At 48.2% G+C, this 25,419-nt stretch overlaps 1 protein-coding gene across 1 annotated transcript; it reads right to left on the bottom strand.

The window, feature by feature from the left end:
* Window positions 1–308: 308 nt before the first annotated feature.
* On the bottom strand, window positions 309–12,083 carry LOC143837217 (persulfide dioxygenase ETHE1, mitochondrial-like). The gene is made up of 7 exons (XM_077336809.1): window positions 11,888–12,083; window positions 5,365–5,509; window positions 4,829–4,977; window positions 3,448–3,577; window positions 2,048–2,137; window positions 1,793–1,909; window positions 309–809 (listed from the first exon to the last, which is right to left on the bottom strand). The coding sequence occupies exons 1-7, from the start codon at window positions 12,032–12,034 to the stop codon at window positions 757–759; spliced, it is 831 nt and encodes a 276-aa protein (XP_077192924.1). The 5' UTR covers window positions 12,035–12,083; the 3' UTR covers window positions 309–756.
* Window positions 12,084–25,419: the final 13,336 nt, after the last annotated feature.

The raw sequence follows: 25,419 nt of genomic DNA, 5'->3' as shown, positions 1-25,419 counted from the left end.
CTTGAGCTGTGGCAGCAGCTGCTGAGCATGTTTTTAAAAATCTGTGCAACCCATCAAAACTCCAACAGTCAATCGGATGTTATGCAGGGGGAAAGCCCTGCTTGGTCCCATCCGTTTCCGAAAAACATTTGCCGGTAGCCAAAAAAGGAATTCGCAGGCAGCAGGTCGGGGACCCCCGGCCTAAATCACCTGCTCTATAGTGGAAGACTGTTCAATCTACCCCAGCTCTGACAGAGCACCTTAGACACCCACTTAGAAACCTCCGAGAGTGCACTGCAGTGCCCTGACCAATTACAACTCCTGCAGAGTAACAACAAATGCATTTTATTTTACGGCGGTAGAAATTTCTCACCGACACAGAGTCTCTCTCCTCCTGCCTCCCCGTTCCCCATGCTGCGAATTTCACAGCGCAGAACCTTTTTGCTTCCTGATCTGATCCGGGTCAGGGAAGCAGGGCCGGAAAACCTCTGGGGCGAGAGCAACATTGCTCAAACTTGAAAGTGCCAGGGGGTGGGTGGGTGGGATTGAAGCTGGGCTGGAGATTCCCAGCCGAGTGCAAAAAGGTAATCAAAGTTCTTCATGTAGCTTGCAGTGCAGGAAGTAAAGAACAGAAGCGAGTATTTCATCTCCCTATGAAGCTCTTCTTTCACTATCTTCTAGGCATCAGTGCTAAGGGGGGGGGAGGTTCCTTCATAGCCGTCCTGTCCCCCTGCTACAGGGGCACCCTTTAGGAGCCATTTCCAGCTGCAGCTGGCGCTAAACTGATACATCTTGGATCCCGCACTTGAGGTTTGCCGGCACAGCAAAATCTAGAAGGGACAAGAGAGAGGAGATATCAGTCAGAAGTCTTTAGGGATCACCTTCCTTTAATGCCCAAGTTCCAAACCCCCCAATTTGCAGCCTCCCCCCCCCCTTTTGCCATTTAGTTGTAGCTTATTTATGGCAATTCTGGTTTTTAAGGCAAAAGACATTCAGAGGTGTTTGGCCAGCATCTGATTCTGAGTTGTGACTCTGGACGTCATTCAAACGGGTAGCCGTGTTGGCCTCCCATCCAAATAGTGGCCATGAGTGTTGTTTGGGATGAGGGGAAAAGAGGAGCTGTATCATTGTTTTTCAATACCCAAAGGAGTCTTAAAGCGGCTCACAACCACTTATCTTTCCTCTCCCCACAACACATACCCTGTAGGGTAGGTGGGGCTGAGGGAGCTCTGAGAGAACTGGGACTGGCCTAAGGTCTCCCCACAACAGATAAATTCTGAGGGAGGTGAGGCTGAGGGAGTTCTGAGAGAACTGGGACTGGCCCAAGGTCTCCCCACAACAAACACCCTCTGAGGTAGGTGGGGCTGAGGGAGTTCTAAGAGAACTGGGACTGGCCCAAGGTCCTCCAGCATGCTGCACGTGGAAGAGGAGAGGGGAATCGAACCCCAGGCCACCGCTCTTAACCACAATACCAAGCTGGCATAAGGAGAACCGGGATGCTTATCAAGTTATCTTTTTTATTATATTACGCAAGGTATTATTATATTACGCAACGTCCTTAAATTGATGCATAGCTTCTTTCTCTTTGCCTATTTCATCTTTTAAAACAGGCTTTATGAAAGGTTGTTTTAAAAGAATACAAATTAGATTTTAAAAAGATTTTGAACGAGAACTTCCTTTGTCAGACACCCAGAATCCTCAAGCTCCTGGGGCGGGGGGACTTGGAACCAGGACATGAGTTTGTACCGACAGGCCCTTTGACCCCACGCCTCTTCCTGAACGAACTGGGGGGAGACCCAGGATCTGCGCTCACCAATCTGTTTCGGCTTTGGCAGGTTCAGGTTGTTCATCAGTTCCACAAAGGCCTCCAGGGGCAGAGTCAGGCGAGGGTTGAGGGTCCTCTCTTCCTCCACCGTGGAAACTGTTTGGCCTGAAAAGCAGGGTGGGCCAGGGTGCGTTCAGGGGAATGGCACCCAGAGGGAGGGAAGAAAGCATCTTTGCCCCACCACAGACTGCCCCTGGGCGCCTCCCCCTCCACACCCACCACCACCGTGAGGTGCCAACATACCTGTGTAATCATGGGCAGGATAGACCAGGCAGTCTCCGGGAAGGGTAAAGATCTTCTCGTGGACAGAGCGATACAAAGCTTCAGGGGAACCTAAGAAGAGAGAGGGAATCAGCTGAGACAATCGCAACAATTCCACGGATCAACTTGATCTGCACCCTGCATGTGGCATTAAGTGAGCCTGCGAGTTGAGGGGGCCGAAACCTGAACTGCTTTGACCCACGCTGCAGGTGGGGAGGAATGTAATTTTGAATGCTCCCCTGGAGAAGTTCCTCATGTGTCATTAATACGAACAGAAAGGGGGGTTTTAACACAGTGACCAACGGCATCGAGGAGATGGCTATATTCAAAACACCTCTCCTTGATGAGCTAGCTTGCTAGCTGTGGGGAGCGTCACAGAGGGAATTGAATGCATGTGGCAGTCTTAAAGTGAGCTTTTCTTTCTTTATGCTATATCAAAGATCAGCTTACTTGGATCTGGTTCCAGGAAGGCCCTATGGGTGGATGTAGAGCATCCTCCTGAATGCTCCCCCCACAGCCGCAATGGGGAGGGAACGAGGCTAAACTCTGCTTGCAAATCAGCACCCACCATCCTTCCCGCACTTCCTCTGTTTAGGACAGTGGTTCTCAACCTGGGGATCGGGACCCCTGTGGGGGTCGAACGACCCTTTCACAGGGGGCGCGGCAAGGCAAGCAGCTTGGCCGGGGGGGGGGTGCTACTCCTCCTGCAGGTTCCTGCGCTTGGCCACCAGCCGATCCAGCAGTGCCTCCAGCACAGTGCAGTCTCCCACTAGGAGCTCCAGGTGGCAGCACAGCTCGGCGAGACAAGAGGCAGAACTGAACTGAGAAACCCTGGAAAAAAACAAACAAATTATATACCATCGTGAACAATGGATCTTCACGCCATTGGTCAGTTTCGGTTTAATATCTGCGAAAGAACATTTGCCTAATTTTATGGTCGGGGGAAACCACAATATGAGAAACTGTATTGAAGGGTTGTGGTATTAGGAAGCTCCGCTGGTTTAAGACTTTGCTTTCTCCCCAACACAAGTAGAGAAAGGATAGTGAAGAGAAGGAAAGGGGAGATGAAATGGGATTGCTGTTTTCCAGGGGTGGCCCAAACCGTGGCTCTCCAGATGTCCATGGACTACAATTCCCATGAGCCCCTGCCAGCATGCTGCTGGCAGGGGCTCATGGGAATTGTAGTCCATGGACATCTGGAGAGCCACAGTTTGGCCACCCCGGTGTCAAGGGGTAGCCAACCTTCTCTCCTCCCCATAAGCTTGATACTCAAACCCCAAACCCACCTTTACCAGAGGAAGACTCCTCACTTGACTAGAATCCCTCTCCCCCCCTCTCGAAGCATCACCGCATCCGCTCTCCGATCGCTAGTACCATCATACCCTGCTGGAAGTCTGTCCGCCCGCAGCCCCGGATCAGCAGGACGTCCCCCGTGAAGGCCATGCTCTGATCGTTCAGCACGTAGGTCAGGCAGCCATCCGTGTGCCCCGGGGTGGAGAAAGCTTCCAAGGCCTACAAGGGCAAGGAAGAAAAACTGGCAAGGCGATGAACTCCACGAAAGATAACCTTACTGCTTGCGTCAAGTCTATCCGTTGCTAGTGGCTGAGAGCTTTGTAGGACTTTCTTGGGGCTACGGAGCCCTGAAGTGTAATCCCAGCCCAGCCCATCACACAGAATAGTTATCGACCCTGGCCCGTCACACCCAAGGATGATAAGGCCAGATTTGGAATCCTGATTCAAGTCCCTTACAACAGTCTTGGATGGTAGGACAGTTCTTTCCCCCCTATGATTGTCCATAGCTTCCCTAGAGCCACACAGCAATTTGAAACTTCAGGATCATAAACATGGGAGCTGGAAGAAGATGCTAAAATGGCAAGGAACGTGACGGAGGAAATTAGGAAGTTTCTCTGGAACAGGCGTTCTGAACCAGGGTTTAATGAAACCCTGGGGTTTCTTGACAGCCCTGGAAAGCTTTCCTAAATGGGTGGGGAGATAATTAATTTGTATACATTTTTTTAATTTGTTAAACCTTTATTGGGTGATATGACCATATATGGTCATGTTGACCAGCCCCTCCCCTCCCAAATTGGCCAATGATGGGCCAGGAGGGGGTGGAAAGGGGAGGAGCCTCAGGTGGGCGTGTTCACAGCTTCCCAACCATATTCTGCATGACTGCGCCACTTCTGGGGTTTCTCAAAGCCTGAAGAATGTTTCAGAAGTTTCCAAATGGTAAAAAGGTTGAGAAAGGCCGATCTAGAAGGAGAGATGGAACTGTAATTTCCCCTCCATTTTTTAGATAATTGGGGAAATGAGGGGCACATGAGAGAGGTTTTGTAAAATGATGTAGAGGGAAGGCTAGGGGGTCCTCAACCTTTTTAAGCCTGTGGGCACTTTTAGAACTTTGAGAGGGAGTGGTGAGCATCACCTGAAAATGGCTGCCATAGGAGGTGGAGCCAAACCCAAAATGGTTGCCATGGGAGGAGGAGCCACATGGAATACCACCCTCCTCCCATCTCCTAAGAAGGAAGAAACCTTGAACGGAATATAAAAACACATACTGACTGAGGAAAGCCCAGATAGTAAGCAGCCTGCCTCATTTTCTTCTGTAAAACCATTACATCTGAATGGGGGCAGCCCTGCATCTGAACAGGGGAGCCTTCCCTCCAATGGCCCCACCCACTTTATGAAAAGCTCAGGGGACACCAACAAAAGTACTGGCCTCTCCTCTTAGGTTTGCTCAACATGTCCACTTATGCGACTTACAAATGACCCAAACTTCAGGGTGTGTCCTTCCCCAATCAGGACGTCTGCAGAAGCCCCGCTGTCCCGGCTGATAACACTCCGACATCCTGGTAAGAGCTGCTTCAGAAGCCCGGTGCCTGTGATGTGGTCGGCGTGGCAGTGGGTGTTGACTGGGGGACAACAACATGAGATCAAATCATAAGAACATAAGAGGAGCCTTTTTGGATCAGGCCAGTGGCCCATTCAATCCAACGATCCTTTGACACACAGCGGCCAAAACCCAGGCGCCATCAAGAGGTCCACCAGGGTGGCTAAAAACTCCAGGAGACATCACACTGCCCCCCCCAAGCCCCAAGAATACAGAGCATCACTGCCCCAAACATAAAAAAACATAAGGGAAAACATGTTGGATCAGGTCGATGGCCCATCCATTCCAAAACTCTGTCACACAGTGGCACACACTGACTATTCACAAGCAAGCAGAGCTTCAGCCCAACAAGAGGTTGATCCCCTTCCAAAGACCTAGTTCAATCAGGTCCTAGGCCACCCAGCCTCACCTGCGTAGAGTAAATTCAGCCCCAGCTGCTTCACGAGCGCTGAGTCTCTCTGGGCTGTCTCCAGAACTGGGTCGATCAGAACCGCCTCCTTGGTCTTTGTGTCGGCTAGCAAGTAGGTGTACGTGAAGCTTTCTCCTTCAAAGAGCTGGTGGAGGGAAAAGACCACTGGTTAGTCTAGAGAGGAACCAGGGGCTTCACTTGGGACCATCTTTGAGGGCTCAGCTCAGGCTTTCTTGACACTCTTGGAAGGGTTTCCCAAAAGGGTAAGAGTTAATTCATTTTCAATATATTTTTCAAATTTGTTAAAACTTTAGTTGGGTGACATGACCAGATATGGCCATGTCAACCTGCTCTTCCCCATCCCAAAATGGCCAATGATGGGCCTGGAGGGGGTGGGAAGGGGAGGGGCCCCGAGTGGGCGTGTCCACAGCCCTGCTTCCCAACCATATTCTGGATTTGATTCCCAACTTCTCCACATAACTTTACACCAGTCACAGTTCTCTCAGAGTTCTCTCAGCATGGTGTCCGTTGTGGGGAAAAGAAGTCTTCGTAAGCCACTTTGAGGCCAGGTAGTAAAAAGTGGAGTAACCCCCCAGCTCTTCTTCTTCTACCTGTACTTAGAACTGCTGGCTCAGTTACCAACTTGCATCCACGTTTCCAACTCATAGAATCATAGAATTGTAAGGGTATCTCTGGAGGCCATCTAGTCCAACCCCCTGCTCGATGCAGGATCAAGTCTAAAACATCCCTGACAAGTGTTTGCCCAGCAACTGCTTAAAGCCTGCCACTTCTACTGCTGAACTGCTCTTCCTATAAAAACATTTTCTCCCAATATCCAACCCATACCCTTCTGCCCATAATTGAAACCCAAATTTGCTAATTCAGACCTCTGCTGCCCTCAGCAATGGCTCCCTGCCCTCCAAATAATCCAAGAGAGCAGCCTTGATGGGTACTAAATTCAGGATAGACAAAAGGAAATCCTCATTGCTCTCTTCTGCAGCCACTCTGTTCCGTCCACAGCCCTTTGACTGTGAGGCTTCCAGAACTGTGGACAGATGGGGCCAGCATCTAGTCCAGGGGTAGTCAAACTGCGGCCCTCCAGATGTCCATGGACTACAATTCCCAGGAGCCCCCTGCCAGCGAATGCTGGCAGGGGGCTCCTAGGAATTGTAGTCCATGGACATCTGGAGGGCCGCAGTTTGACTACCCCTGAACTAGTCTCTTTAAATTGTTTCTTTCCACAACTGGGAAAGAGTCTGCCATTCATTCCTAACATGGACAGTTTTATTTCTCCCATGTTTTTGTGAACTGCAACTGAACCCAAAGGACTAATTAACTGTTTCAAGCTAAGAACTATCATACTGCATAATTTGGATGTTATGACACCGTTTAGTAATTTGCTACTCATTTACTTTCTCCCCTATAGCTGTACTCGTATGATCTTTGTGTCACTGTCTGAGGAAGAGGGCCTGGACTTGAAAGCTCACGCCTCGAATAAATCTTTGTTGGTCTTAAAGGTGCCCCTGGACACATTTTTTGTTGTACACAGTGCAGCCTCACCAAAGCAGGACTATGACATCCTATGACCTGGAGGTTAGCTCAAAGCACCACCTTCAGCCTTCTAGCCCCACAGGAAAGCACTTTCTCCTGCATCCAATCTTGTCCCACACCAGCAGAACTCTGCTCCAGCCACCAAGTGGGAACAGAGGCTGGATTTCACTACAAGCAGGGCTTTTCCTGTGTTGGCCCCAGAGCTCCTGAGGACTCTCCCTTTAATATGTTCATCCCTTATGAGCCTCTTGTGGCGCAGAGTGGTAAGGCAGCCGTCTGAAAGCTTTGCCCATGAGGCTGGGAGTTCAATCCCAGCAGCCGGCTCAAGGTTGACTCAGCCTTCCATCCTTCCGAGGTCGGTGAAATGAGTACCCAGCTTGCTGGGGGGTAAACGGTAATGACTGGGGAAGGCACTGGCAAACCACCCCGTATTGAGTCTGCCATGAAAACGCTAGAGGGCGTCACCCCAAGGGTCAGACATGACTCGGTGCTTGCACAGGGGATACCTTTACCTTTTATGTCGCTCTTTGTCCTTCTTTTGGAGAGAGGAAATTACTTTTTGTTCTGCCAAGCCTTCAGGAATTAACTGAAATGATCCAGGGAATGTTTATTCTTCTTTACAACGTTCCTTTCATTGGCTTTAAAACATTGTTTTATGGAGCTTTATAGATTTATTATGGAGAAAGTTACGGCCAGACAGAGCGAAGAATCTATATCCAGAACCAAAACTTTTTCATATTTCTGAAACCTTTAAAGCAGTCGTTCTCAACCTTCCTAATGCCGAGACCCTTTAATACACTTCCTCATGTTGTGGTGACCCCAAATCATAAAATGATGCAAGGGCTCTTTCACAGAAATTACACCAAAACTGATCAATGGCGCAAAGATCCATTGTTCATGATTGTATATTGACTAAACGCACTTTCATTGGCAGGGTGATGTCTCTGCTTTTTAGGATGCTGTCTAGATTTGCCATAGCTTTCCTCCCCAGGAGCAAGCGTCTTTTAATTACTTTGCTGCACTGCTGCAGTCCCCATCTGCAGTGATCTTGGAGCCCAGGAAAATAAAATCTGTCACTACCTCCATTTCTTCTCCATCTATTTGCCAGGAACCTGACCTATAGCACTCGTTTGATGATCATCACATTCGGTAAGGAGAAGGGCAGAGTCATATAAATGGGAAGCAGGCAGGCTGGAGGGGAGATACACTTCTGGGAAGCAGAGTGTGTGACCAGGATCTTGGGGGTACTTGTGGGCTGCAAGCTAAATATGAACAGACAGGGTGATATAGCGATAAAGTATACAAATACAGTCTTGGGCTGTATCAAGAGGCATCCCATCAAAAGCACAAGATATCATAGTCCTACTCTGTACTGCATTGGTCAGACCTGTGTGCGGTTCTGGAGGCCTCACTTAAAAAAGGACAAAATCAGAAGGTGCAGAGGAGACATGATGGTCTTTAAGCAGCGGTTGGACAAATACTTAACATGGATGCTTTAGGCCAGGGATGTCCAGACTATAGCTACCCAGATGCCCCTGGACTACAATTCCCAGGAGCCCCTATCAGCTAACAGAAGCTCATGGGAATTGTAATCTGTTGATATTTTTTAGCTTTTAGGGGTAATTTTTATTGGGGATTTTATGTATTTTGTAACCTGCTATGAGCCTTTCTGGAGTGGCGGGCTAGAAATGTATTATTATTATTAATTATTATTTTATTATTAATGTTGCTGTTGTTGTTAATAATAGTAATAGTAATAGTAATAGTAATAGTAATAGTAATAGTAATAGTAATAGTAATAGTAATAGTAATAGTATCTGGAGAGCCATGATTTGGCCGTCCTTGTTTTAGGCTGATGGCCCATATGGCCCCTTCCAACTCCAGGATTCTAGGATTCTAATTCTCAACAAGAGCCAGCCTGGTGAAGAGCCTGGCTTAATCCCTGGGAGACTCAGGTTCAAATTCTGACTCCGCTATGGAGTTTGGTGGGTGACCCTGGCACAGCCCACAATCTTACACCCGACCTTTGCTGATAAAATGGCAAAGAGATTGCATCATCAACAGCAATAAAGCAGGTAGATAAAGAGTTGAAAAGTACAAATTTGTTAATGATCAAACCAACTGCAGCTCGGAAGAACCTAGAATGCTCAGCTGGGCTGGACAAGACATGGCTGATTTGCAGCTTTTGAGGCAAGAGGGGGACAGAGGCGGTTTGCCATCGCCTGCCGCGGCACAGCAAGCCGGGCCTTCCTTTGGGGATTCTCATCCAAGTCCTAACCAGGGCTGGGCCTGATTAACTCCTCGGGCTAGCCCGGGCCATGCAGGGCCAGATCGGGCTAGCCCGGGCCATGCAGATAAGAGAGCTGTTTTTAAACCAGGCATCTATGTCTACCGCTTGGATCTACCCCAGAGACACAGGCTGAGATCCTCACCTGGCATCAGCACAAGAAACGATCATTATTGGGGAATTAAAAGAGGCACCAGGCTGGTCAGGTCACAGCACAAAGCGTGTGTGTGTGTGTGGGGGGGGGGGGAGCTAGGACACAGCTCCTTCATGCTGCGAAAGGAGGTTCCCCTTCTTCCCTTCTGCGCCCACCTGCGGTAACTGCAGAAAGATTTACGGCCCAATCTGTGTTTGCCCCCAATGTGTACTCCGAAGGCCCAGCAACAGGTACAAGTTGGAGAGATCACAGATGTAATGCACACTGGGAAACTGGAGGCTTCTGACTCCCTAGAGCAGTGGGGTTCTCAACCTTCCTAATGCCACGACCCTTTAATGCAGTTCCTCATGTTGCGTTGACCCCCAACCACACAATTAGGCAAGGGTTCTTTCACAGAAATTAAACCGAAACTGACCAATGGCGTGAAGATCCATTGTTTCCCCCCCCCCCCCCGGGTTTCTCAGTTCAGTTCTGCCTCTTGTCCCACCATGCTGATCTCGCTCTTTTCCGATGCTCCAGACCAGGGGTAGTCAAACTGCGGCCCTCCAGATGCCCATGGACTACATTCCCCATGAGCCCCTGCCAGCAAATGCTGGCAGGGGCTCATGGGAATTGTAGTCCATGGACATCTGGAGGGCCGCAGTTTGACTACCCCTGCTCCAGACAGACGAACGCTCTATCTCGATCTACCTTGCAAGGCTGTTGTGTGGAGGGCACCCCCTCCAGCTGCTTGCCCTGTCATAACCTTTGTGAAAGGGTTGTTTGACCCCCAAAGGAGTCCCAACCCCCAGGTAGAGCAGGGGTAGTCAACCTGTGGTCCTCCAGATGTTCATGGACTACAATTCCTGGAGCCCCTGCCAGCTCCTGGGAATTATAGTCCATGAACATCTGGAGGACCACAGGTTGTCTACCCCTGCCGTAGAGCAAGTGAGACGGCAGCCACTTCTTGGAGAGCAGGCAGAAATCTAGCCGGCAAAAGTTCCCTTCCAGGATGCCCATTCAGCTACCAGAAAAAAGTTTCCCGGTTGAAATTACCAGGAACCCTTTCAGGGTGCTGCATGGTCAAAGGGAAAGCGGACACACTTTTTGCCAGTGGTGAGGACTGAGCCTCACAATGGGGATCGGGCTGGATTAGATTAATCCAGATTAAAAATGCATTCTCCTTGGCTTGCCATCTTCCAGGTGGAGCCTGGAGGTCGCCCAGAACAACAACTGGTGTCCAGGCTACAGAAATTGGAGACAATGACTATTTGCCAGATGGACTTTATGGCATTATGAAAAAGAGCTGAAGAGATGCGTTTTTTATACTCCACTTTTTCCTATCCAAATGCCAAATCGCTCTGGGTTGCTCAGCAATGATAACCTTGAGCCGAGCATGGAAAAGCCAGGACAGAAACCGGACTACCTAGTGCAGATTAATCCGATCTGTCCCCTTTTCCAAGAGCCACTTATGGCTGTGAAAGGTGGACGATGGAAAAATTGGACAAGAGGAAAATCGATTTGTTTGAATTCTGGTGCTGGAGAAGGCTTCTGCAGATTCCTTGGGCAGCAAATTCACAAAGAAGGAAATAGTAGAACACATACAAGCCTGGTATATCACTGGACGGCAAACACACAAAAACACAAAACCACACAAGCCAACCCACTGGAGAAAGGAAATATGCTAGGATTGGCCAGTGGCAAAAGGAAACCAGGCCGACAAGTAACACGGTGGTTGGACACAATCAAAATAGACACTGGCCAGAACAGTCTAAAAGTAAAAGAAGCCGGGCAAGATTGGAAGACTTGGAGACAGCTGAGCCCAGGTATCGCCATGAGTCAGACACGGCCGAACAGCTAACGTCATCATCATTTCACTATTCAAAGGAGTCTCCAAACGGCTTGCAAACTCCCCGCAACAGACACCAGGGGAGGTGGATGAGGCTGAGAGAACTTAGAGAGAACTACCCTGTGAGAACTGCCCCAAGAGAACTGTGACTGGCCCAAGGTCGCCCAGCTGGCTGCCCGTGGAGGAGCAGGGAACCAAACCCGGTTCTCCAGGTCACAGTCGGCCACTCTTAACCACTATGCTTGGCTCTTCTAGCCCAGGGGTAGTCAACCTGTGGTCCTCCAGATGTCCATGGACTACAATTCCCATGAGCCCCTGCCAGCATTTGCTGGCAGGGGCTCATGGGAATTGTAGTCCATGGACATCTGGAGGACCACAGGTTGACTACCCCTGTTCTAGCCCATTGAGGCTCCTCTCCATCCTCCACCCCCACCCCCTCTCCCAACTCTCCAAGCGTTTCCTGGTGACCTCTCATTTTATTTGATTCCCCCTTCCTCCTGTCCCCGTGCAGCCGGCTGGGTGACTTTGGGCTAGTCAGGGTCCTGATAGTGCCGTTCTCCCGGAACTCTCAGCCCCACCTACCAAGGGAAGGCGCTCGGTGGAGAAAAGCGGCGTATGATCACCGCCCCTTTCTTCTTCTGAGGCGCCGCCGTCCCTGCAAGGAGAGGCCAGCCCCGGGCGACGAGGCTCCCCTCCGGCTCACCTGTCGGAAGAGCAGCGCTTGGCCGAGGGCGGCGCGGGCGCAGTGGCCTCTGCGGGGCGGGCCGGCCGGGGGCTGGGCAAGGCGCGGCGCCAGAGCGCGCAGGGCGGCCGCGGCGGCTCCCGCGGGGCCTCTCCGGGGCGGCCACATGGACGGAGCGGCGGCCGTGCAAAGCGGCTCAGCCAGGAAGCGGCGCGGAAAGTCAGGCCCGGGGGCGGAGCTCGCCGCGGAGGGCGGCCCTTCCTTAAGCCGGCCCGCCGGGAGGGCAGGGCGGCAGCAGCTCCGGCCCCAGCCCCAGCCCCGAAGGCCGCCTCGGTCGGGTTGCCAACTCTGGGTTGGGCCAGGCCAGGAGGCCCTGGAGGGAGGGAGCCGGGAGTGGGCGGCCTAGAATACCACGCAGGGCCCCCTCCAAGCAAGGGAACTGATCTCTGCAGTCGGGAGGTGACCCGCCATCCCGGCTGGCGTCCCTGCGGAGATCTGCTGTCGGGCCGGGTTGCCAACCCTGCAGAGTAGTCCAGCCAAGGAAGCATTTCGCAGCCTTTGGCTCTGCCGTGGCTGACCGGGGATGCTGAAATGGGAAGTTTGCGGCACGTTAAAGTCTCATCATCATCATCATCATCATCATCATTATTATTATTATTATTAATTGCTAGACCGTGGGGGAATTTGGACAGGATCTCACCCCTATCCCCTTTCTCTAAACGTTTCCTGTGAAACCGGAGGGTTACTGCCATTTTGCCTGGCCCTGCTGCTGGCCCTAAACAGACACCCGCAGTAGAGAACAAGCCCCAGGATGCCAGTCCCCAGGTGGGGCCTGGGGATCCTCTGGTTTTACAGCTGATCTCCAGGCGACAGAGACCAGTTCCCCTAGAGAAACAGATGCTTTGGAGCATTAACTCCATACTCCACTGATGTCCCAGCTCCACCCCCAACGCCTCCAGGTCTTTCCCAAACCAGATTTGGCAACCCTACAAGCCCCAGCTTGTCATGCATGCAAACAGCCTTTTCTTAACCCTCGCCCTTCCAGAGCTCTTGTGTCCATTGTGTCCAGCTCGCCGTGACCCTTGTGCCGGATTAAGCAAACAACAAAAGAAGCACCCTGAAACAAAGACAAAACCAGACATTTAAAGATTGTTTAAATGAGCGGGTAGAGAAGTTTTTGTCTATGGTGATGACCCACAGGTTAAAGAGGGAGACGTCACTGGTTTTGTCTTTTTGTGTTTGCTGATCCCTTGCCTGCTGTAATTTCCCTTACGGCTTTGCTGACTTGTTTTGCTTAACTGATTTGTATATTGTTTGGTATTGTGGATGCCATTAAAAGTTTTTGTATTGTAAAACAAAGACAAAACCCAACATTTAACATTTGTCCAGGGGTAGTCAAACTGCGGCCCTCCAGATGTCCATGGACTACAATTCCCACGAGCCCCTGCCAGCAAATGCTGGCAGGGGCTCATGGGAATTGTAGTCCATGGACATGTGGAGGGCCGCACCTTGACTACCCCTGATCAGACACTTTGGATGCCTGGGTTCATGGAAGAAGCGAGTCCAATCTAGTAAACTCTGTATGGAGATTTTTCTTTACGTTATTCATTATATCACTTTTTCGCTGGGGCAGCAGGCCAGTAAACAGTACAGTACAATTTGGGTTGTGGGTCCAGCCAGAAATCTGAACTGAAGCAAAGTGTATTAACATGACACATTTAATGATGCAAAAATTACATAATAAGATCCTAGTTTCATAGAATCATAGAGCTGGAATATACCTATAAGGTCATCTAGTCCAGCCCCTGCACAGTGCAGGAAATTCACAACTACCAGCCCACCCACAGTGAGCCCAATTCCATGCCCAGATGATGCCCTTCTGCCCACTCGCTCACAATCTACCTAAGTTCACCAAATTACCATTTCTGCCAGATGATTAGTCTCTGCTTAAAAACTTCCAAAGGAGGAGAAACCCACCACCTCCCGAGGAAGCCTGTTCCCATGAGGAACCACTCTGTCAGGAACTTCTTCCAGATGTTTTGAATTAATTTCAACCCATTGGTTCTGGGTCAACCCACTGGGGAAACAGAAAACAACTCTGCTCCATTTTCTATGTGTCAGCCTTTCAAGTATTTTCAGCAAGTAGCATAAACCGGGCCCTAATAATTTTTAAGTAACTTTAAAATATGACCTCCAAGCTGCCTGTTAGTTGCATAAAAGTGTGGCCCGTTTCAACATTGTTCCCTTTCATTCAAGGAACTAATGCTTAAATACGTGCGCAAAACCTGAACCATGAGGATTTAGAGCTGAGGTTTATTTATACCCCACTTTTTACTACCCTAAGTATTCTCCTTAGAGGGGACGACAGAGAATGAGGTGGCTGGATGGAATCACTGAAGCAGTAGGTGCAAACCTAAATGGACTCCGGGGAATGGTAGAGGACAGGAAGGCCTGGAGGATCATTGTCCATGGGGTCGCGATGGGTCAGACACGACTTCGCACCTAACAACAACAACAGTATTTTCAAAGCAGCCTGCAATCACCTTTCCTTCCTCTCCCCACAACAGATGCCCTGTGAGGTAGTTGAGGCTGAGAGAGCTCTAAGGGAACTGCTCTGTGAGAACAGCTTTAAGAGAACATCACCCCAATATGTCACCCCAGTGACGTTCCACCCCAGTTTTTTAAAGTGCATGTTTTTATTGCAGCTGCAGAAAAAAGAATGAAATATAAATCAAGCACAGAATCCAAAGTCAAGTTCTGAAAATTGGCAGTAAGACGTGCGTGCATAAGAAACCCAGGATTCAGGGCTTGGCCAAGCACTGAAACAAAAAACAAACGGGGAAATGGAACTGGAACCATAAAAACCCAACTGATGACTGTTAGGATGTTCAAAGGTTGAATGTCTGCATTCATGTTAAGATGATATAACTTTCATTGTGCACAATTTCAAAAAAACCTTTAGGACTTAAAAACATATATACAGCCCATAGGCTATTGTAAAACAATGTGCTATGCACGATATGAACCAATATATGCGTTTTGGCCCTTATAGGGCCTTCTCCAAAGGTCTGGTTTCAATACACACAATTACACTTATGAAATATGTACAGGAGCCAATAAAGGCAGCTTGGTATAGAGAGCCAGCTTGGTCTGGTGGTTAGGAGTGCGGACTTCTAATCTGGCAAACCGGGTTTGATTTCCCGCTCCCCACATGCAGCCAGCTGGGTGACCCTGGGCTCGCCACGGCCCTGTAAAACTGTTCTGACCGAGCAGTAATATCAGGGCTCTCTCATCCTCACCTTCCTCACAGGGTGTCTGTTGTGGGGAGAGAGAAGGGAAGGCGACTGTAAGCCACTTTGAGACTCCTTTGGGTAGAGAAGAATGGCATATAAGAACCAACTCTTCTTCATCTTCAGTAATATCAGGGCTCTCTTGGCCTCACCTCCCTCACAGGGGGTCTTTTGTGGGGAGAGGAAAGGGAAGGTGACTGTAAGCCACTATGAGACACTTTGATATTACTGCAGAAAAGAATTCGTTCTTATATGCTGCTTTTCTCTACCTAAAGGAGGCCCAAAGTGGCTTACAGTCGCGTTCCCTTTCCTCTCCCCACAACAGACACCCTGTGAGGTAGGTGAGGCTGAGAGAGCCCTGATATTACTGAAGAAAAGAATTGGTTCTTATACGCCGCTTTTCTCTACCCAAAGGAGTCTCAAAGTGGCTTACAATCGCCTTCCCTTTCCTCTCCCCACAACAGACACCCTGTGAGGGAGGTGAGGCTGAGAGAGCCCTGATATTACTGAAGAGCTGGTTCTTATAGAACTGGTTCCCTGATATTACTAAAGAGCTGGTTCCCTGATATTACTGAAGAGCTGGTTCTCTGTGGCCGGGAGAAGCCGGAGAGCCCCCCACCCAAGGCCAGAGCATGGCTGGGGCTGACCTTTCTCCTGGATCCATTTGGGGAAGCAAATTATTTAAAAAAACACACACACAACCTGGCTGGCTTGTAAATAAGACTTTGTACTCTGCCAGCTGCTGTTAAGAAGCACGTACTCCAGGGCACCTTTCTCATGTTTTTTATCATTGAAAAGCCCCTAAAACATTCTTCAGGCTTTCAGAAACCCCTTGAAATAGCACAACTGTGCAGAATACAGTTGGGAAGCAGAGCTGTGGACACGGCCACCGGGGGTCCCACCCCTTCCCACCCCCTCCAGGCCCCTCACCAGTCATTTTGAGAGGGGATGGGCGGGTCAACATGACCATATATGGTTCATGTCACCTGATAAATGTTAAACAATTTTTAAAATCTAAAAAAATTATTCACTCTTAAAGTAACTTTTAATAATTATGTATGTATGTATGTATTTTAACATTATGTTTTATCTGGGATGCATTATATAATTTCCCCTGTTATATGTCTGGTGCAAACCGTGATAAAATTTCTACTACTACTATTCACTTCCACCCGTTCAGAAAACCCTTCCACAGCCATCACAGAAAGCCTGCTCGAGGGTTTCTTGGGATTTGGAGAGCAGCAAGAACAGAAATGCCAGTTTCTTCATGACAAAATATTGCAAGGCCTGCAAAATCATAGAGTTGGAAGGGGCCATACAGGCCATCTAGTCCAACCCCTTGCTCAACGCAGGATCAGCCCAAAGCATCCTAAAGCATCCAAGAAAAGTGTGAATACAACCTTTGCTTGAAGACTGCCAGTGAGGGGGAGCTCACCACCTCCTTAGGCAGCCTATTCCACTGCTGAACTACTCTGACTGTGAAATTTTTTTTCCTGATATCTAGCCTATATTGTTGTACTTGAAGTTTAAACCCATTACTGTGTGTCCTTTCCTCTGCAGCCAACAGGAACAGCCTCCTGCCCTCCTCCAAGTGACAACTTTTCGATTACTTAAAGAGGTCTATCATGTCCCCTCTTCCTCCAGGCATTTTGTTGAGGTCGACTGAATCAACGACTTGTCCTGGGCCGCCAAAAGCCCTCCTCCAAGGCAGACATGCCCATCAAGGACATCACAGGGCAATCCTAATCTGACCAACCTACGGGGTCCCAGTTAACAGGCTAATGTGGCTGCCCTTAGTTAGAATGTTATTCATACTCCTGTTTTGGCTGTTGTTATGCTCAGATGTTATTCACTGAACTAAGGTAAAGGTAAAGGTATCCCCTGTTCAAGCACCGGGTCATGTCTGACCCTTGGGGTGACGCCCTTTAGCATTTTCATGGCAGACTCAATACGGGGTGGTTTGCCAGTGCCTTCCCCAGTCATTACCGTTTACCCCCCAGCAAGCTGGGTACTCATTTTACCGACCTCGGAAGGATGGAAGGCTGAGTCAACCTTGAGCCGGCTGCTGTGATCGAACTCCCAGCCTCATGGGCAGACAGCTTCCGACAGCATGTCGCTGCCTTACTGAACTACATTGTACTCATTCTTATGTTCCTTATGTTCTCTGTAAACTGCCCTGAGCTGCAAGCAGAGGGTAGTATATAAATATAATAAACAAACAATCAAATTCTATTTCACGGAGGAAAAAGGTAGCAAGACTCCAAAACATATATAACCAGTGGTTCTCAACCTTGGGGTTGGTACCCCTTTGGGGGTTGAATGATCCTTTCACAGGGGTCATGGCAGGGCAAGCAGCATGGCCGTGGGTGGGGGGCACCATCCACACAACAGCCTTGCGGGGTAGATCGAGATAGAGCGTTCGTCTGTCTGGAGCAGCAGAAAAGAGCGTGATCAGCACGGTGGGACAAGAGGTAGAACTGAACTAAGAAACTCTGGACAAAAAACAATTTATACAATCATGAACAATGGAACTCCACGCCATTGGTCAGTTTCGGTTTAATTTCTGTGAAAGAACCCTTGCATCATTTTAAGGATGGGGGTCCCCACAAGATGAAGAACTGTATTAAAGGGTTGTGGCATTAGGAAGGTTGAGAGCCTCTGATATATATGAAGTACAAAATGCAATGCAATCGACTTACGCATGGCAACAGCCGCACTGGGCCACTGTCAGAGCATTGCAGTGGAGCATCATGCTCTGCCAATTACAGAGAACACGGGAGAACTGTCCTGCTGCGGGAGGTGGGGTTCATTTTACAGGAAGGCGGGATCGTGAAAGACCGTAATCCCACCTTCCTGCAAAAAGGCACACCAAGCCCCTGGGGACCCCACGGCACTGTGCACCACCATGGAGCCAAGTGGGGGATATTTGGTCTACCCTCGGTCGCTGTAGCACTGGGAGCACAGGCTCTTCCTGTATGCATGGGCCTGCCCTGGTCTAGCCTCTGCTGGTGGCCGCGGCAACAGAGCCTGTAAATTGGGTGGCAATGTCATGCATAAGCAGGGATTAGTCCTGGTGCCATGCTGACGCCAGCCCGGACTTTCCACCCTGTGCACAATTGGTCAGTCATGACTCATAAGTAGCACACCGAGTAAATCTACCTGAGAGGGTCAGCCCCTAGAGCTGGCTAACCCATGAACCTAACAGCTTAGCTAAAAGAAATCTTTTCCAGGGTAAGTGATCTTCTGGGGAGATCCACCTGACGGTTGTACAAATAGAAGGCTATTCAACAACAAAATTCCGATATCCATAAAGCTACATACAATCATAAAAAGAAACAGTTTATGCGGAGAAACCACAACATGAGACCTAAAATCCTCAGTAAAGGAAATGCTATTGAAATGAATATGTAAACTTTTAAGTGGTTTCTTGCTCCTTCTTTCTTTCTAAACGGTTTTGGTTTACGGTTGTATATAGTTGTATGGATCTCTGTTAGCAAAGCCTCATTTCATGCTCAGAGGAAGAAACAGGTATTTAGCACACTGCAACCCAGAAAGTCGGACAATGCGTGGGCGGGGATCTCCGTGACTCTGTTCATTGTTTGTAAATAAAGGGAGGGGATGTTTGGTTTCAGACAAACTGGATTGTTGTTTAACCTGTTGGCATATGCAAGATCTGCAGTGTGCATGATTGAACAGAATAGGAAGGGTGTCCTGCAGGGGGCATCAGGGATTTATATTTAGCATGGATAGGATAGGCATTTCCAGATGCTTTTCAAATTATCTCCTCCAGTGTCCCAATTGGTTAAACAAGAGACTTCCTAATTTGGAGCACACTTCCTCCCTGCTTGCCTCCAGAACAGTGTTACTTGAATGGATCCCTTAAAAGGAATTATGGGGAATGTTGCAAGAGGCTGGGTAATGCAAGATCTTTTCTACCTATGTTTTACAGGGTCCTTTCCCTGGAAGAAACGGTAGGAGCTGGGACAGTTCCACAAGGCCTGAAAAACCCTCTTCCCCCGAGTTTTTGTTTGGGGCCAATGATCCAGTAACACATATGCCCCCCCCCAAAAAAAAAACTGCCCCTTTTTAATAATATCCAGCCTGGGATAAATGTATTGGCAGGAATAAACCTTCTGGCTGACAATGTTAATTTGAACTTTCCCCTTGGTTTCAATTGTTAATGTATTATTAATATTGAATGTCTTTATTGTTTTAACTGTATGGATAATTTATGTTATGTACACTGCAGTGAACCCATCTCGGAAAGGCGGCCTAGGAAATTAATAATAATAATAATAATAAAATAATGAGAACAGTTTTGCTCACGCTCAAGATTTATTGGGGGGAAATATTGGGGTACAATCAAAACTCACACACAAGCAAAAAAAAACCAAAAACAGATTCCTAAATAAATAAGAGGAGGAAGATATTTACCTGCTCCAGAAGAATAGTGGGAAGGGAGGTGGGTCCAGAGTGGCAGCCTGTATTACAGGGTGGATTTCTTAGAATGTGAGAACGAAAATGGTGAGTTTCTGGTCTATTAGCCAATTTTATATCTGGAGGGCACGAGACACGGCAGGAAGCCCTGATGTGGGGGGTGACAGCATTAAAAGAGCTGTCAAAAGACCCTCTAGGATGTTAAAGGGCAAACCGAGCTCTGATAATGAAATTGTGATGGGTTTATTGGGAAAACACCCTGAATCGGAATTATTCAGGTGGTCTTGAGACATTGGTGAGATTTGCACGTTGGCCAGGAGGAAACGCCAGAGGTGGGGTCAACAGAACCTTGATGTACCAGCTACCGTGAGACAGGAAAAGCTTCGGCACATATTACATCCAGAAAGAACATGACGGTAAAAACAATACAGGTTTGTTTGAGGATTAGCCGCTGGGCCAAGTGTTTTTGCAGTCCTTTGTGTTGGGTGAGGGAAGAGATTATACTGGACATCCCTTTTGTGCAGCTAATAGCAGCACACCTGGGAGAGACGGAAAATCTCTCTGCTTGAGATTTGGCTTAATGCAGAGAATCTGCTCTGCTTGTGTCTCACACCGAGCATTCTGGGTAGACAGTCTTGCTTTGATCATACTTTGCTTATAGGGCAACAAGAATGACGGAAGTGTGCAGCTCCACGTCCCCCTTGCACAGTGACGGGCTCTCTGGGCTTGTCTCAGTTGCTGTGAGTGACTTGCAGGCAACAGTTAGAACAGTTGGTTACGTCTCTTCTCACCTCTTTTGAGAGACACGTTGTTTCTCTTCACAAATAAAAATATTTGGTTGAAGCAGCCTACTTAAACGCTGCCAACATAACCTCTGCTGTAGAAGGTTCCCTTGTAGAAACTTTGATCTGTCTCATAGTTCAGCCATAACTCAAATAAATAATAAAATCAGAGTCCAGTAGCACCTTTAAGACCAGCAAAGATTTATTCAGGGCGTAAGCTTTCGAGGGCAAGCTCTCTTCGTCAGACTCTGATTTTATTGTGCTACTTCAGATCAACAAGGCTACCCATTTGAATCTATCTTTCAAATAAAAAATGACGCACTCACCACGACTTGTACTCATTTGCCACGCATGCTGCCCTGCATAAAACATTTCTGGCTACAGACCTGGGTCTGAGTCAGGAAAAGGCAGTTTCTTTTGGTGTGATAGGCACGCACACAACCTTTGTCCTCCGTTTCTGCTCATGCTTGTTTTGAAAGCACCATCTCAGATGATTGACGAGGAGTAAAGTTTTATTTCCCTGGGCTCCAAGATCACTGCTGATGGGGACTGCAGCAAAGAAATTAAAAGACGCTTGCTCCTGGGGAGGAAAGCTATGGCAAATCTAGACAGCATCCTAAAAAGCAGAGACATCACCCTGCCAAAGAAAGTGCGTCTAGTCAAGGCTATGGTCTTCCCAGTTGCAATGTATGGCTGCGAAAGTTGGACCATAAGGAAGGCCGAGCGTCAAAGAATTGAGGCTTTTGAACTCTGGTGCTGGAGAAGACTCTTGCGAGTCCCTTGGACTGCAAGGCAAACAAACCGGTCAGTCCTAGAGGAGATCAGCCCTGACTGCTCCTTAGAAGGCCAGATCCTGAAGATGAAACTCAGATACTTTGGCCACCTCATGAGAAGGAAGGACTCCCTGGAGAAGAGCCTAATGCTGGGAGCGATGGAGGGCAAAAGAAGAAGGGGACGACAGAGAATGAGGTGGCTGGATGGAGTCACTGAAGCAGTAGGTGCAAATTTAAATGGACTCCGGGGAACGGTAGAGGACAGGAAGGCCTGGAGGATCATTGTCCATGGGGTCGCGATGGGTCGGACACGACTTCGCAATTAACAACAACAAAGGTTTTTAAGCCATGGGATGTTCAGAGGTGGCTTGCCATTGTCTGCCTCTGTATCGCAGCCTGGCCTTGCTTGGTGGTTTCCCATCCAAGTACTAAGCAGAGCTGCCCCTGCATACTTTCTGAGATAGGGTTGCCAACTCTGGGTTTGCAAATACCTGGAGACTTTCGGGGCATTTGGAGAATGCTATAGAATCCACCCTCCCAAGCAGCCATTTTCTCCAGAATTGATTATCTCCTGGAGATGAGCTGTGAATACTATACAAGGGAGCCTTAAATCTGATAAAACATACATCAGAAATTATACAGTTGTTGTTGTTGTTGTTGTTGTTGTTATGTGCGAAGTCGTGTCCGACCCATCGCGACCCCATGGACAATGATCCTCCAGGCCTTCCTGTCCTCTACCATTCCCTGGAGTCCTTTTAAGTTTGCACCTACTGCTTCAGTGACTCCATCCATCCACCTCATTCTCTGTCGTCCCCTTCTTCTTTTGCCCTCGATCACTCCCAGCATTAGGCTCTTCTCCAGGGAGTCCTTCCTTCTCATGAGGTGGCCAAAGTATTTGAGTTTCATCTTCAGGATCTGGCCTTCTAAAGAGCAGTCAGGGCTGATCTCCTCTAGGACTGACCGGTTTGTTCGCCTTGCAGTCCAAGGGACTCGCAAGAGTCTTCTCCAGCACCAGAGTTCAAAAGCCTCAATTCTTTGACGCTCGGCCTTCCTTATGGTCCAACTTTCGCAGCCATACATTGCAACTGGGAATACCATAGCCTTGACTAAACGCACTTTGGTTGGCAGGGTGATGTCTCTGCTTTTTAGGATGCTGTCTAGATTTGCCATAGCTTTCTTCCCCAGGAGCGTCTTTTAATTTCTTGGCTGCAGTCCCCATCTGCAGTGATCTTGGAGCCCAGGAAAATAAAATCTGTCACTACCTCCATTTCTTCCCCATCTATTTGCCAGGAATTGAGAGGGCCGGCTGCCATGATCTTTGTTTTCTTGATGTTGAGTTTCAAGCCAACTTTTGCACTCTCCTCCTTCACCCGCATCAACAGGCTCTTTAGTTCCTCTTCACTTTCTGCCATTAGAGTGGTATCATCTGCATATCTGAGGTTGTTGATATTTCTCCCTGCAATCTTGATACCAATTTGTGACTCCTCTAATCCCGCCTTTCTCATGATGTGCTCCGCATACAAGTTAAATAGGCAAGGCGACAGTATACAGCCTTGCCGAACTCCTTTCTCAATTTTGAACCAATCCGTGATTCCATGTTCAGTTCTCACTGTTGCTTCTTGACCTGCATATAAATTTCTCAAGAGACAAATAAGATGCTCTGGTATTCCCATCTCTTTAAGAACTTACCACAATTTGTTGTGCTCCACACAATCAAAGGCTTTAGCATAGTCAATGAAGCAGAAGTAGATGTTCTTCTGGAACTCCCTAGCTTTTTCCATGATCCAGCGTATGTTGGCAATTTGATCTCTAGTTCCTCTACCTCTTCGAAATCCTGCCTGTACTTCTGGAAGTTCTCGGTCCACATATTGCTGGAGCCTAGCTTGTAGGATTTTGAGCATAACTTTGCTAGCATGAGAAATGAGTGCAATGGTGCGGTAGTTTGAACATTCTTTGGCATTGCCCTTCTTTGGGATTGGAATGTAAACTGACCTTTTCCAATCCTGTGGCCATTGCTGAGTTTTCCAAATTTGCTGGCATATTGAGTGTAGCACTTTTACTGCACCGTCCTTTAAGATTTTGAATAGTTCAACTGGAATGCTGTCGCCACCACTAGCTTTATTGTTGCTCAGACTTCCTAAGGCCCATTTGACTTCACATTCCAGGATGTCTGGCTCCAGGTCAGTAACTACCCCACTGTGGTCATCAGGGATGTTAAGCTCGCTCTTGTATAGTTCTTCTGTATAATTTTGCCACCTTTGCTTAATCTCTTCTGCTTCTGTGAGGTCCCTACCATTTTGGTCCCTTATCATACCCATCTTTGCATGAAACGTTCTCTTCATATCTCCAATTTTCTTGAAAAGATCTCTGGTCCTCCCCATTCTATTGTTTTCTTCTATTTGTTTGCACTGTTCATTTAAGAAGGCATTCTTATCTCTTCTAGCTTTTCTCTGGAATTCTGCATTCAATTGGGTGTATCTTTCTCTTTCTCCCTTGCCTTTCACTTCCCTTCTCTCCTTAGCTATTTGTAAAGCTTCCTCAGACAGCCATTTTGATTTCTTGCATTTCTTTTTCTTTGGGATGGTTTTAGTTGCTACCTCTTGTACAATGTTGCGAACCTCCGTCCATAGTTCTTCAGGCACTCTGTCTATCAGATCTAATTCCTTAAATCTATTTGTCACCTCTACTGTATATTCGTCGGGGATATGATTTAGTTCGTACCTGAGTGGCCTAGTGCTTTTCCCTACTTTCTTCAATTTAAGCCTAAATTTTGCAACAAGAAGCTCATGATCTGAACCACAATCAGCTCCTGGTCTTGTTTTTATTGCCTGTATAGAACTTTTCCATCTTTGGCTGCAGAGTACATAGTCAATCTGATTTCTGTGTTGACCGTCTGGTGATGTCCATGTGTAGAGTCGTCTCTTGGGTTGTTGGAAAAGAGTGTTTGCTATGACCATTGTATTCTCTTGACAAAATTCTACCAGCCTGTGCCCTGCTTCATTTTGTACTCCAAGGCCAAACTTGCCTGTTATCCCAGTTATCTTTTGGCTTCCTACTTTAGCATTCCAATCCCCCATGATGATAAGCACATCATTTTTTGGCGTTGCTTCTATAAGGTGTTGTAGGGCTTCATAGAACTGATCAACTTCATCCTCTTCAGCAGCAGTGGTTGGGGCATAGACCTGGATCACTGTGATGTTGAATGGTTTGCCTTGGATTCGAACTGAGATCATTCTGTCATTTTGGGGATTGTATCCCAAGACTGCTTTTCCTACTCTCTTATTGATTATGAAGGCTACTCCATTTCTTCTGTGAGATTCTTGTCCACAGTAGTATACCTGATGGTCATCTGAATTAAATTCACCCATTCCTGTCCATTTTAGTTCACTGATTCCTAAAATGTCGATGTTTAGTCTTCTCATTCTTGTTTAACCACGTCCAGCTTGCCTTGATTCATGGATCTGACGTTCCAGGTTCCTATGGAATAAAAATCTTTACAGCATCGGACTGTCTTTTCGCCACCAGTTACTTCCACAACTGAGCGTCCTTTCGGCTTTGGCCCAGCCGCTTCATTCATTCTGGCGCTACTCGTACTAGCCGTCTGCTCATCCCCAGTAGCATATTGGACACCTTCCGACCTGAGGGGGCTCATCTTCCGGCGTCATATCGTTATGCCTATTGGAACTGTCCATAGAGTTTTCATGACAAAGATACTGGAGTGGTTTGCCATTTCCTTCTCCAGTGGATCACCTTTTGTCAGAGCTCTCAGCTATGACCTGTCCGTCTTGGGTGGCCCTGCACGGCATAGCTCATAGCTTCACTGAGCTATGCAAGCCCCCTTGCCACAACAAGGCAGCGATCCTTGAAGGGGGGAATTATACAGTATAATCGGCTATTTCCCCCCCCCCCCCATACCACCCTCCCATACAGCTCAGGGCAGTTTACATATAACATCAAGGGCAGGGGTAGTCAAACTGCGGCCCTCCAGATGCCCATGGACTACAATTCCCATGAGCCCCTGCCAGCATTCGGGAATTGTAGTCCATGGACATTCTGGAGGGCCGCAGTTTGACTACCCCTGGTCAAGGGTGATACACAGTACGACCGTAAACCTATAACATAATCACAAGTTAACATAAACAATAATTCATCATACATATGAAGAAATGTCTATCGGACAGCGTCAGCAACGTAAAGGTAAAATAAAATCTTGGCTTTACAGAACTCAACCCATTTCCTCATCCTTTGCAGGCAGCGTGGGCAACCTCCCG

Source organism: Paroedura picta, chromosome 5 (assembly GCF_049243985.1).
Source record: "Paroedura picta isolate Pp20150507F chromosome 5, Ppicta_v3.0, whole genome shotgun sequence".
NCBI lineage: Eukaryota > Metazoa > Chordata > Lepidosauria > Squamata > Gekkonidae > Paroedura > Paroedura picta.
This window is presented reverse-complemented; position numbering and strand designations above follow the sequence as displayed.